The sequence below is a fragment of the Ceratotherium simum genome, chromosome 10 (genome assembly GCF_057802395.1).
Source record: "Ceratotherium simum simum isolate JZ-2026a chromosome 10, ASM5780239v1, whole genome shotgun sequence".
Lineage (NCBI taxonomy): Eukaryota > Metazoa > Chordata > Mammalia > Perissodactyla > Rhinocerotidae > Ceratotherium > Ceratotherium simum.
In genome coordinates, this window is record NC_141909.1 from 61,069,999 (window position 1) to 61,083,970 (window position 13,972).

At 43.4% G+C, this 13,972-nt stretch overlaps 1 protein-coding gene across 1 annotated transcript in view; it reads right to left on the minus strand.

Moving 5' to 3' along the window:
• KPNA3 (karyopherin subunit alpha 3) overlaps positions 1–10,435 on the minus strand; it is an 86,459-nt gene extending 76,024 nt beyond the window's left edge. The window contains exon 1 of the mRNA XM_004433670.3: positions 10,268–10,435. Coding sequence (XP_004433727.1) covers positions 10,268–10,336 — 69 coding nt within the window. The 5' untranslated portion in view covers positions 10,337–10,435. The remainder of the gene's footprint in view (positions 1–10,267) is intronic.
• Between the last annotated feature and the right edge of the window lie 3,537 nt (positions 10,436–13,972).

A 13,972-nucleotide genomic window follows, 5' to 3' on the forward strand; every position in this document is an offset into this window, starting at 1 on the left:
GATCGTCTGTGCAATCTTAATCTCCCCAGGTATAGTTAGTCACTCCCTTTCTCCATGCTCTCATAGTACTTTGCAAATTATGTAGCAGTATCATAGAACTTACCATACTCTACACTAATTACATGCTTAGGTATCAGTCTCTCCCACTAAACTGAACTTTCCTAGAACAAGGACAATATTATTCATATTTATAATTTCTGGCATTAACAACACTTGCCTGGCACCTAGCAAATGCTAAATCAGTATAATAAATCTGTTATCCAAGTCACTATCAAATTAAAAGGGAAGAGAGGAGCTATACAGGTGAACATGCTGACAGTATCAAAGAGAAAGATGACAGAATAAGAACAAGGGAAGGACAGGCAAAAAAAATTATGAAGAGCAAAAACTCCACAAGCATAGAAATTAAGGACAAAATTCTGACAAATCTAAGAACATGAAGGCATCACTTATATAAAAGCAAGAACTGATAACCATATGGATAATGGTGATTCTCAAGAACCAAGAAAATAACTAAATTATATTCTATTTAAGGAGGCAGAGAAATGTATAGGATATTTCAGAAACCCTGGCATTTTAAAATAAAATTTGGCATGTAAATAAATAAACTTATAACCCAGAAAACTCAACTGTTCAGAATGATTAATTCCAAGCAAATATAGTCAAGATTTATTTTACCATATTTTAACTGTTATTGTCAGTATCCTAGACTGCAATAAAAGTTTTCTTTTTTTTTTTTTTGAGGAAGATTGGCCCTAAGCTAACATCTGTTGCCAATCTTCCTACTTTTTCCCTTTTCTCCCCAAAACCCCAGTAGACAGTTGTACGTCATAACTGTATATCCTCCCACTTCCTCTATGTGGGACGCCGCCTCGGCATAGCCCGACGAGCGGTGTGCAGGTCCGAACCCAGGATCTGAACCTGTGAACCCCGGGCCGCCGAAGCAGAGCACGCGAACCCAACCACTACGCCACCAGGCCGGCCCCCCAAAAGTTTTCTTAATAGCAAAACTGCCACAAAATATAGCTACATTCTCCTTACATTTTTAATATTGTTTTACCTAGAAAGTAAAAGAATAGAGACTTGGAAACAAGAATATAGCCAAACCTTATGCTAAGAAAACAAGTCAACTTAGGAGTGGTGTCAGTCACAGAAAGAGAATGCCATCGACTTTGAAGTTAGATTTTCTAGACACATCTTCTAACTCCTTTACTGGATACCAAGAAGTTACTTTTTTTTCACTTCAAATGTTATTCAGTCTATATCACGTTTCACCAAATCGAGTAACTGACATCATGACATTAAACTATTCTTTATCATCTAAATCCTTTGATCAATCTTAGCATCACTATTGGGATATATTCTCAAGTACACAGCATCACCAATTGAAGTACTTTTTTTTCAATCAAAAACGCTTAAACTGAAGATAATCAAGCCTTTAAAATTAACTTCTAGTTTACAGGAAATCTGGAGGGTAGGAAGAAATAGGAGGAACAAGTTAAGCAACACCACAAAGAGACAGACAAATCCAGTAATTAGGACATTCTATTGGATTGAACCATATAAAGTTGCCAATACTTGGCTGTTTTGAACCTCAAAAATGGCAATTTCATGTGGTTAAAATTAATATAAGGAAACTAACCTGATTTCTTCAACAAATGAATGGCATTTAAAAAATGGTGGAGGACAACAGCCAAAAGGTGGAAGCAACCCAAGTATCCATCGATGGATGAATGGATAAACAAAATGTGGTATATACTACAATGGAATATTATTCAGGAAGGAAATTTTGATACATGCTACAGCATGGAGGAACCTCGAAGACATTATGCTAAGTGAAATAAGCCAGTCACAAAAGGACAAATATTCTATGATTCTACTTACATGAGGTTCCTAGAGTAGTCAAATTCATAAAGACAGAAAGTACAAGGGAGGTTGCCAGGGGCTGGGGAAAGGAAGAACACAGAGTTATTATTTAATGGGGACAGGGTTCAGCTGAGGAAGATGAGAAAGTTCTGGAGTAGATTGTGTTGATGGTTAGACAACAATGTGAATGTACTTAATACCACAGAACTGTACACTTAAATGCTTAAAATGGTAAATTTTATGTTATGCACATTTTACCACAATAAAAAAAAATGGCGGGAGGAACCTGTTCTATATTAAAGGAGACTTAAGAAACACAACCAAATGTGATCAGATCTTGTTCAATCATGGTTCTAATAACCAAATGTAAAAAAAAAAAATTAATGGACAACCGGAGAAATTTAAATGTCGACTGGATTAGATGTTATTAGGAAATTATTAATTGTGTCAGGATGATACGGTATTTTTGTAAGAAGGCGTTCTTATTTTTTAGAGAAGTAGCCTTAAGTCTTCAGAAGTAAAATATCACTGTCATAAACAGACGAATAAAAGATGAAGCAAATACAGCAAACTGTTACCTATTAAATCTAAGTGATATGCATATGGGATTAATTATACTATTCTCTCTACTTTTCTATATATTAGAACATTTTTATGATTAAAAGCAAGAAAATTTTAAAAATTATTTCACTATGCACATGTCTTAATCTCCCAATACTTTACCTATGGTGATAAAAAGTTTGGACTTGATTTGGGAAGCAGTAGGAAAAGGCATTAAAAGATTAAAAGTTTCAATTCAAAAATATACTTTAGGAAAATTACTGTGCTGGTCCAGGTACTTAGTATGGATGTATTCATTCAAGAAATATTTTAGTGCTTACTTTGTTCCAGCCACTGTACTAAGAAGCAGGCAATGGAGATATATAGTCTGTACCCTCAAATAGCTCACAATCTAGTAGCAGAAACAGATAAAACATAATTAAAAATACACTATCATAACTACAATGAGAAAGATATACTCAGAGTTCTTCCAGTAGTAAAGAACGGTACCTAACTCAACCTGGAGGACCGGGAAGGGGGAGGATTCAGGAAGATTTCTCAGAAAAGCTAAACCCCGAGATGAGTATTGAAGAGGGGTAGGAATTAGCCAGGCAACAGGAGGCAGGGAAGGATATTCCAGTCAGCAGGATAGCCCTGAGAATAGAAATAGCACTGGCAAGCAGGGGAGGGCAGGATTCCAGATTATGTATAAGCATATAAGAAGTTCAGTGATGCCAGAGCTTAATGGGTCTGGGGGATGGGGGAGAGGAAGGAAGGTTGAACCTGGAGAAATAATCAAGTATCAGGCTCACTAGAAAATCTCATGAATTGGGAAGAACAACACTTTGGAGGCAACTTTTAAACTGCCAGGTGATAAGTAATAAGGCCGAAAGTAAGCTAGAGGCAGTGGAATAGAGAGGAGGGCCACAATCCAGAGACAGCACAGAGATTCAAGCTACATGACTGGCATCTGACCGAATGTGGAAGATGAGGAAGGAGTCCAAGAAGCCTCTCAAGTTTCCAGCAGGTCACAGTGAGAGCGATGATGCCATAAACAGAAAAAAGAGAAAACAAAGGCAGAACATAGCATGAAACATTTTGAGCTTGAGAAGCTGATGTGATACTCATGTGATTAATTTCCAGCAGATGATTAAAACAGATTTAAGCTCCTCACACTGAAATGATGGTTAAAACTAAGGGAGCTGCTGATACGGGCAAGAAAGAGTCTGTAGAGAAGAGATCACAGACAGAATCCCAAGACATGCCTTCACTCACTGCGTAGGAAGAATAGCTGACAAAGCCAACCAAAAAAAAGTAATCAATGAGGTAGAAGGACCAGGAGAGATTATACACCCTGTTAGTGAATTCAAGAAAGGATAAATTAGGGCCGGCCCCGTGGCTTGGTGGTTAAGTGAGCGCGCTCCAGTGCTGGCGACCCGGGTTCGGATCCCGGGCTCGCACCGACGTGCTGCTTCTCCGGCCATGCTGAGACCGCGTCCCACATACAGCAACTAGAAGGATGTGCAGCTATGACATACAACTATCTACTGGGGCTTTGGGGGAAAAAATAAATAAATAAAATCTTTAAAAAAAAAAAAAAAGAAAGGATAAATTATAGTGTATCTGCTATATGACACATAGATTCCTTAAAAACTTCATTTTCTGCAAAATTAGGAAGAAAGAGGGAAACACATCAAGGCAGTTGGGGCAATAAGCACCTTTAAGACAGAAAGAGGGAAATACATCAAGGCAGTTGGGGCAATAAGCACCTTTAAGACAGAACATATGGTTAAAAGGAGCCTAGAGGCAGAATACGGGTGAATTAGCAAAGTGCATACTCCTGGGCTTGCTATGTTCAACTGTGTTTCTGTACCTGAAACTGTGTTCAATTGCTGTTACTTGGGAGTGCTAAACAGTTAATGTGCTGCTAAAAATCAAATATGAACCAACATGAATTTTGCATTGCCTAACATCATTCCTCTTTACTATTCAAGTATGAATTAGCTCATGCTACAGAAACATATTATAGCAGAAGAGACTGTCAAAGGAGGGCTAGGCAACAGTATCAACACCATGGAGTCAACACCAAAAGAAATTATTAATATCTTAGAATAATACTGTACCTTTCATTCCCAAATGTAGTGTTTTCAAGTAATGTATCTAGTCTCTCTTCTCAAAGAGTATTTATTAAGTTTTATATCCTGGTAACTAAATGACCAGTCCCAGCCCAGTCCCTACCCTCAGGGGACTTCTTGACACAGCCCACATACTTTAACAGCTATACACACATAGAATTTGTTGTACATCACAGCAATTTATGCCAAAGAGGTAAAGGAAAATTCATTTAGGAAAGCATGAGAGAAGAAAAAGAATACGGACTGATAACACTAAGTTATGTTATTAGTCAATCAGGAAAGGCCCTACGGGGAACTTGTGAAGGATTTTTTTGAACTAGAATGACATGGTGTGGCAGAATTGTAATCTTGGTGTTCCAGAGATATATGAAAGAGTCTGAGTGAAGAAAGAATTTGCTAGAGTGAGCCCCACTAAATAGACAGCAAAAGAAGGTATACAGAACAGAATGTACAAAGGCATGGAGAGGCAACTGTACTGGTTACTCCACCATCTCAAGTACTTTATCATGGCTGGCACAAAGGAGATATAAAGAAAAGTGGTAGGTGAAGTAGAAAAGGTAGGGCCGGCCGGCCCTGTGGCTTGGTGGTTAAGTGCGCGCGCTGCAATGCTGGTGGCCCGGGTTCAGATCCCGGGTGCGCATCGAGGCACCACTTCTCCGTCCATCCTGAGGCCGAGTCCCACATACAGCAACTAGAGGGATGTGCAGCTATGACATACAACTATCTACTGGGGCTTTGGGGGGAAAAAATTAAATAAATAAAATCTTTAAAAAAAAAAAAAAAAAAAAGAAAAGGTAGGGCCTTTTGTGGAATTACTTGTGGCATGCTAAGGACTTCTAATTTTATCCTGAAGGCAATGGGAATGATATTACCAAGAAAGTAATATGAAAAGGATTTCATAAAGATCCACAACATACACTGGGGAGGGAAGATACCGGAGACAGGGAAACCAGGTGCACTATCACATTTGTACAGGTGAGAATGATAGGGGCCTAAACGAGGGCAGTGGTAGTAAGGTTGGTAACAAAGGTAAAATATGAGGGCTCTTCAGATGACTGACCAATAGAGAAAAGTGAAGGAAGGGAAGAGAAGGGTGTCAAGGATAAAGTTTTAAGCCTGAACAATTAGGGAGTATAACTTACCAATAGAGGTTCCTGAGGGAGAGAGCAAACCGGGTAGTGCTAGCTGAATTTGCAAATGAGAAAATATACATTATCCCCCTAGTATTAGAAACTAAAGTGCTGGGGCTGGCCCAGTGGCATAGTGGTTAAGTTCACGCGCTCCGCTTTGGCAGCTTCGGGTTCACAGGTTCAGATCCCAGGCACTGCTCATCAAGCCATGCCGTGGCAGTGACCCACATATAAAATAGAGGAAGACTGGCACAGATGTTAGCTCAGGGACAATCTTCTCACACACACACACAAAAAAGAAACTAAAGCATAAAGTCTAAGTGTTAAGCCCAAGGATATGGGTTATTATTTTTCGGTGAAACCAACTAATTGGCTCCTTACAAATAAGGAAATTTTGCAAGAGTAAAAAGAAAAAAAAAGGCAAATAAATCAAATGATAAATAGTACATCAAAAATTTTTATTAGCAAGGTTTTAAAACACCAAAATAATAATTTCTGTGATATAGTCAAGATTTCTTAAATATTTTCCCCATTAATTAACTTTTAGACGCGCTGCACACAAGTCTTAGGCTCCACTCAGTGGAGAGACTGGACAGCACAGGGAGCGAGAGTTTTGGCTTTAGTGTCATGCTGCTTCACTCTAAGTCCAGGGTCTGCCACTTTTACCACCCCACGACTTAGAGCTAATTACTTAAGAACTGTAGGCCTCAACGTTCCTCAGCAGTCAATGTGGATAAAATAGTACATACTTCATAGGATTGTTGTGAAGACTAAACAAATAATCCATATAAAGTACTTGGTACAGGTACATTGTAAACCCCCAATAAATGTTAAGATTTTTAAAATAATTATTATTATTGTTACTGATGAAAATGTCACATCCTTGAGGTATACAGGAGCAGGAAAAAGAAAAGTTGACCTGAATGGCAGTTACCTGAGTGTTTGATTTGTAAGTATTCATTAAATGGAACAGTTCCATTTTGTGCATTTTTCTATAAGTATATTTGAAAAGTTTTAAATACTTTTTTTAAAAGGAAAAAGCCTAAGAACTGATGCCTTACACGAAAATGTCTGGTATTAAAACACACATTCCAGACCAAATAAAAGTAATTAAGAGTTTCCTTTTCACTATGTATTTCCTAGTTTTAGCTACAAAATCCATTCCCCCTACCCAAGCTCCAAAGTGGCATCAGTGGTAATTACTCCTTCCCTTACCTCCATCTGTAAACCTCAGGATAACCTTTACGCCCTTTCTCTTCTTTGAGCTTTACACAGAAGAAGAAGGGAAAGGAGGAGGAGAAGGAGGAGGAGAGGTTCAAATCTTCATTCCATGTTATGACCATCCCCAGTCTCAATTTTTTGGAAAATTCCTCCTTGCATATAGGATAACAGCACTATTCTTCCAGAATTAATTCTAGATATTGCTGCCAGTCACCGTTTTCCACTGCTCTAATCATGTTACACGTCCTAACTCTACTCTGGAATAAACTCCTTCAGATCTGCCTATCAAGAAGACATTTCCAAGCAACTCCCTGCCACAGACATATTCTCAGGCCACCATCTAGAAGTCTCATCTCTTCACTCTTTAATCTAACCTCTCTTCTTTTCCACCTGGAGCTTTATTCACTAATTTCTTATGTGCCCTGTTGAAGTTTAGTACATACTTCCTATAAAATTCACCCACCTCTTTTCTATGAAACCATTCCTAACTGAATGACTACGAAATTACTTTCTTCCTCAACCCTCTCCCCACTCACAATTCTCTGGCATAACTCTACACTTTTATTTTCTTTAGAAAATATGTATTTCATTCTTGCATCGAGCATCTTATTTGTGTATCAGCTAGTTGTATAATTTATTCTATGTTATATCTTTTATCTATCCTATATGTGAAAAGGTAGGAATGATATCTTGCCAGAGCGAATCTCACTGTTTTGAAATAGCCTGATGATCGCTACTTAGTCACAGAGCTAAATCGTAGCATAAGTTTTTAATGTAATATAGTTTCTAATGGATAAGACTAAATTAGTTATGGTGTTTAGTCTTAGTGATACCTAAATCCACAATAAAGGATCAGATTTGATTAGATTTGACCCCAGTTTACCCTTTAGTCACATCTCGAGCACTCCTTTCTCTCACAGCAGTCCTACTACATTCTCTCAGGACTCTTCAATTACTGCCACCTCAAGTCTGGAATGCCCCTTCCTTGCCCTCTCCCTTTCCCCGGCCAACTTTCTTTCATCCTTCAGGATCAGCTCATTCCCATCAATCCACTAGGAATCAACCAGAACATCTCTCTTGACTGCTCAGCTCCAAGTTAGCATCTCTTCATGCATTCTCAGAATACACTTATTGATGTACTGCATTGTAATTATCAATTTACTTTTCTATCATTCCTAATGAACAGCAATCTCCTTGAGGAACTGCAAACTCCTTGAGGGACAGACTGAATTTTACTCCCTTTTGATCCCCAAGACGTAACATTGTCAGACACCCAATAGACAATTAGTGAACAAATGCTCGTACCCACTTCGTGACCTTGCGCAGGCTACATGAAGCACTCTTGAGTTTCCTCATCTAAAGTGCTTTCCTTCTGTAAAGTGGGGACAATGCCATACCAAGCTCATAAAGTTGTTATAAGGATTAAATGAGGTATCATGAAGCTCTTAGTTTAGTCTCTGCCATATAGAACTACCATTTGAATGTCTGCCATTTCACCCCTTCGTTACCCTAATGTATCCTGGGAAATGTGATGTTGTTATTACCAATAGTTTCAGACTGAAAGGCTTAGCAACCATGTATCTTTTTCATGCATCCAGAAGTCACTGGTTACATTCTGATCATCAGCAAATATTTATTGTGCACCTATTACATGCAGGAATCCCTACTAGGTATCACTGTGTTCCCAGAACACAGTAACAGAGGCAAACAATAAAACAAAAACCTGTAACAACACCCAAGAAAGGAAAGAATGTTGTCAGCTCTTCTCTACAAACAACATGCTTATTTTTCAAACTACATAAGTTTTGCTTTATAACAGGGGTAAGCTTCAAGAACAATTACTGATGGAAAAAGTTCAAAATTAACTCCTATCATCAAGTGGACCAATAACAGGAGGCAGTTCCAAAATTTCTTGTTGCTCTTCCTAAGTTTCACTTTTGCTTAGAAGTATTTCTCACAAAAGAAATTTAACCATGACCGAGGCAGAGATAGACGACCTTTATTTGTCTCCTTCAAACGGGAATTCCACAGTATTTCCCTAGGTTTTTTCCAATTAGTATTTAATTTTGGAGCTCTGAAAAATGGCCTGAGTTTTGTCTGGTTTTCTACGAAACAAGGCTGAATGGCATATTTTCCCCACCACCTTCTCTCTGAGACAAAATGCACACTTCCTAGTCACACTGGCCCCTTAGCAAGAATTACAAAACTGCAAATCATGTCATCTAGCATTAGAAAAAAAGACTGTGGACTTAAAACCACTTTCCCCCTAACAAATCCAGAGGTCAAAGTCCCAGTGAAGTTTATGCATTATACTACACTGCTTTTAGTAGCTGCAGAGAGACCTCTAGCGCTGCCTCAATAAGCCGAGTTTGCAAATAGTACCTGCTAATGTCACCTTAATGAGACAATGGCAACATGCTGAGTAGCAACGAACTGTGACCACGATGAATGTTTACAGTTTTGCAACCACTCGGAAATTCTTCCAGCTGGGAGCAAGAGGTATATATAAGGCCGTATGAACCTACATATCCAATTTATTTCAGTAAAACATGTCAAAGAAATTATTATCCTATACACACCCTCACTACAAGAAAGGCTAAGAAAACAAGTCTTGTGAGCGGAGGTCGGAACAACGTCTCTTCCGAAGCCTCAACACAATAGATGGTAAACTATTGTCCACCTTCAGCTTGCTCCAAATGCCAGCAGTAACAAGAGTATGAGCTGGATCAGCTCAGCACGACTAGTCGAAAGGACAGCCTTGGAATATCAGAAAATGGTCCTGGCGCATCCTACCCTCCCCCATCCACCACCCTCAAACAAGTCAGTTACCCGGCTGGTCCCCACCCCCCTCTGCGGGCCGCCACCACCCGCCTGGGCCCGGCTCGCAGGAGGCAGGCGCGGGGACCGGCAGAGCCGAGGCTCCATGTGCGGCAGGGCGGGAGGCAGCGAGGGGCTGCGCCGGGCGGGAGGCTGCACGGGAGGCCGGCGCGAGCCGCGCCGCCCCCTCGGCGGTGCGGTCGACTGACCGGGGCGGCAGCATCCCCGGCCCGCGAGGCCCCGGCCCGCGGACCCCGCCTCAGCTCTACATCCCTTCCTCGCCGACAGCAGGCCGCGCCCGCGTGACGGAGCCGAAAACCCCGGCATTTCCCGGTCCCCGCGCCGGCAGCCCCGGAGGGTGGCTGCAGCCCGGCCCGCGTCCCGCCGTCCGCTCCGCCCAGCCCCGGGCCGCGGTGACGGCAGGCGGCGGCCAACTCCGACCCACCGCGAGCCGGCGAGAACCAGCCCGGCGCCGGCCCCCCGCCCCTCCCCGCCGCCGGGGGCCAGCGCGGCCAGGCGGGCGAGCAGGGCGGGCCCCGACCGCGGAAGCACACTCACTTCCACATCGCGGCCCTTGTTCTTAAAGCTCTTGATGCGGTGGTTCTCCAAGCCGGGGTTCTCAGCCATGGCTGCGCGCGGCTCCGGCGGCGGCTACTCCTGCGGCTGCGGCGACGGCGGCGAGTCTCGGCGCGGGAGGGGGAGGTGGGGGAGGACGGGATGGGAAGGGAGGGGGAGGGGGAGAGGCGAGCACGTTCCGTGACGCCTCCGAGCGCGAGGTGGCAGCAGCGCCGGGGGAGGCGCAGGCCGTCGGCCGGGCGGGGAGGAGTGGGGCGGGAACAGCGCTGAGGAGCTGCGCGCGCGCCTGGGGAGGCAGGGGTCACGTGACCGGGGGCGGCCACGGGCCTGGACTCCGGCTGATTGTGCCCGGTTGTTCTCGGGGTGACTCCCACCCCACCCAACAAGGCCTTCCCACAACCCCTAGGGCCTGCAAGTCCTGTGCCAACAACGGAGCCGTACTGAGCGGCTTTACTGCCCGCTATACGCGGAGCAGTGGGGGGAAACTACAGTTCCCAGCATGCCAGACTCCAGCGGGGGTAATTCTCCGGCCTTGACAGAACGAAAAGAATGCCGGGAACGCTAAGCGCGCGCCTTTCTGCGCGGCGCGCTCTGAGCGCCTGGTCGCGAAGCTCCGCCTCTAAGGCCGCCTCTGGGCGGGGAAGCGGGAGGAGCTTCCCCGGAGACGGCACCTTGCGCCCTATTGGGAAGGAGGGGGCAGGGCTTTCTGAGAGGCTCACCTCTCTCCCTGCAGCCTAGAAAATGCATAACCGACGCAGGGTTCGTGGTTTGCTCACTTGCTTCTCTGGGGTCTCGTGGAGTATCAGCCACCCTCCTTCGCTGTTCTCTTGGTCTGCTTTGGTTTTATAAATAGCATTCATTTCCACCTGACATGTACATATGTATGTATGTGATATGTGTGTTTATGTGTGTGTTACCTAGCTTATCGCACCGGAATTAACTCAGTGAGAGCAGGGACGTTGGCTGAATCCCTTGCATCAAAAGTGCCTGGCACGTCGTGAATACTCCATAAATACCTGAACAAATGAGCGCTCTAGCGTCTCTCGGTTTCTTCATCATCCTTCCAAGCCCGGTTCTGCAACCTTCATTATAGGAGGTCCTGCATTTCTGTGCCCCAAACACCTCTTGTTCCACCACCACACATAATCTTCTCAGCCTTTAGGCAGCAGTCAAGTACTGGTCCGCAGACTCGCCAGTCTAGCATCTCTCTTTAGATGTCATCGGAGGAATGATCAAGGGAAATTTGGATCTATAACACTAATAGAGTATTGCTTTCTGGAGCAAGTGGACTTCTTTGATTATATGTGAAATAATTCAGTTTCAGAATCTATGGCAGATAGAAGAGGTATGCGATGTTACAGTACAATTCAAATGACACTGAGGTCATTCAAACGTTGGTAGAAATATAACCATAAAGAGATTAAAGAAGACATTCTTTCAAAGCAAAGGGGCCTTGAAGAGCCTGGGGTCCAGAGGTCAAAAAATGAGGCCTTTGGTGGCCAGGCTATGTCTGGGGCATTTGTTTTGTTAGTGATGGGACATGGCTTTTTGATAAAACACAGGCCCATTTAAAGGCTTCAGACCATTGTTGCCATATTGTACTGTGGGCCAGTCTTGCCAAAGGTTCATTTTTTTAAGGCAAACCAAAAAGCTGGGTTCTTTTTACTTCATTTTTAAATGTTGATTCACATTTTCTAATGCACTTCTGTGAATCAGTCACTTTAGAACTCCAGGCTCTTACTTTGTACTATGTGATCCTAGTCCAACCACTCATTTGAAGAGGGGAAAAAAAAAACAAAACTGAAGCTTAGAGTGAATAGATTGCTTCAACTCTAGTTCTTCAGGTGATAGAAAGTGCATGTTTGCCACTTTCCCTGATTGACTGGAAGAGAAACTTCTAGACTGTTGCTCAGTCTCTATTATAATTGAGCAAGGCATTCTCTTTTCAGGTTACTTTACCCCCTGCTACCACTTCTCTTCACCCTACTTGCTGTCATCAGATGTGTTGTCTTTCATCATTCTGAAGTTTTAGACATATTTAGTGAGCACTTACCATGTGTCAGTCATTGCACCAACACTAGGATACATTTGTAAAAAAGACAGCCTGGTTCCTGCTTCCACACAGCTTCATGTCTTTCAGAGTAGACAGACAATAAAATAAGTCGTCACCCCAAAAGTGTGGTGGGTGTCAAGGCTCACAGTAGGGAGATCTTTATAACCTGCTGATTCCTAAGACTCCTTACATATGAGGGCAAGATCACAAATGGAGGTCTACATAGCACATATATAAATATTTAAAAATTATCCATCAAGCTTACAAACTTAAATAAAATATATTCTAACCTTTGACATTGACAAATGCACTTCCTTTGCAACCTGGAAGTCTGGGTTTGAATTCTAACATCCCAACTTCTTGGACTTCTGCTTCAGAATTTGGTGGTGCAAAGAGGGCTGGAAGCCAGCCCCCAGCCCATTTTTTGTTCTTCTTCTCTTCCATGTCCCGGCGCCATCCTATACTGGAATAGACCTTAAGAACATGTGTGCATACCTCTACAGGTATGCAGGACGAAGTTCAAGTCCTGCTTCTCACCCCTAAAGCTCTATTTACATCCCCCTACCCACCTCAAGAGATGCCCCTTAGCCATTGCTCAGGCCTAGAGCGTGCAAAGCAGTAGCATCATGTGCCCCCAGAGGGATGGACCCAGGAAAGAGGCCTGAGAAGGCCCTGGAAGGAGGCGTGGCCATTGAGCAGGGAACCCCAGGGCTCTGGTATCCAGAGCTGGGTCTAGAGGCAAGGTTCCAGTGAGCATGAACCCTTGGCCGCATGGACTCCCGACGGGGAGTGGTGCAGCTGAAGAGAGCCAGAGTGAGGTCCTCTAAAGGGCAGGGTCCAGAGCAGGGCCCCCTCTTGCCCAGGTCTAACTTAGTCAGTTTTACTCTTTGCCATTATCCCTGGTGACTTCAACATCCACACACCTGGTACCCTGACCCCAGAGTCTCTCCACATTCTTAACTCTACCAGATTTCTACCACTTGTAGCTCCCACCAGGCCTTAGAGTTCTTAATCTCTGGGAAATAACTACCTCCAGTGACTCAAATTTGGTGCTTCCCGTTGTTAGCAACCATCTCCTCTTTTCCCTCACTCTAGTCTTTGCCTTTGCCCTGAAACTTCTCCTGACAACTCTTCTTTTAAATGGATTTCTTTTCCAAACATATTTTTAGTATCCACCATATATCAAGCATTGTATCCATCAGGGACTTACATTAAGGAGCAGGGGAGTGGGGAGCAGAGCAGAGACAGGAAGGAAGGGCCCTCAAAGCCTGGGTGGTCAGTCACACTCTTCGTCTTCCTCTGACTCACCACCCACCTTCCCAGCGGATAGTCAGGTGGCAATACGCAGAAGGCAACACAAACACAACAGATCCAACATGGAGTTCCTGATTTTCCTCCTGAAGCTCTTTCTGCAAATTTGCCTACTCTGTTAATGGCATAACCATTCTTCCAGGGACTCCACTCAAAGCTAAGAGCCATCTTTACTCCCTGCCTCTCTCCCAACTCCCTCACCTAGTCACCTTGTTAATTCACCACTCAGTGCTTCTTGAATCTGGCTCTTCTTCCCATGCCACCCACAAGTCCACCTTAAGGCATCCTAACTGGTTCCCCTGCCTCCTCCATCCTCTCCACAA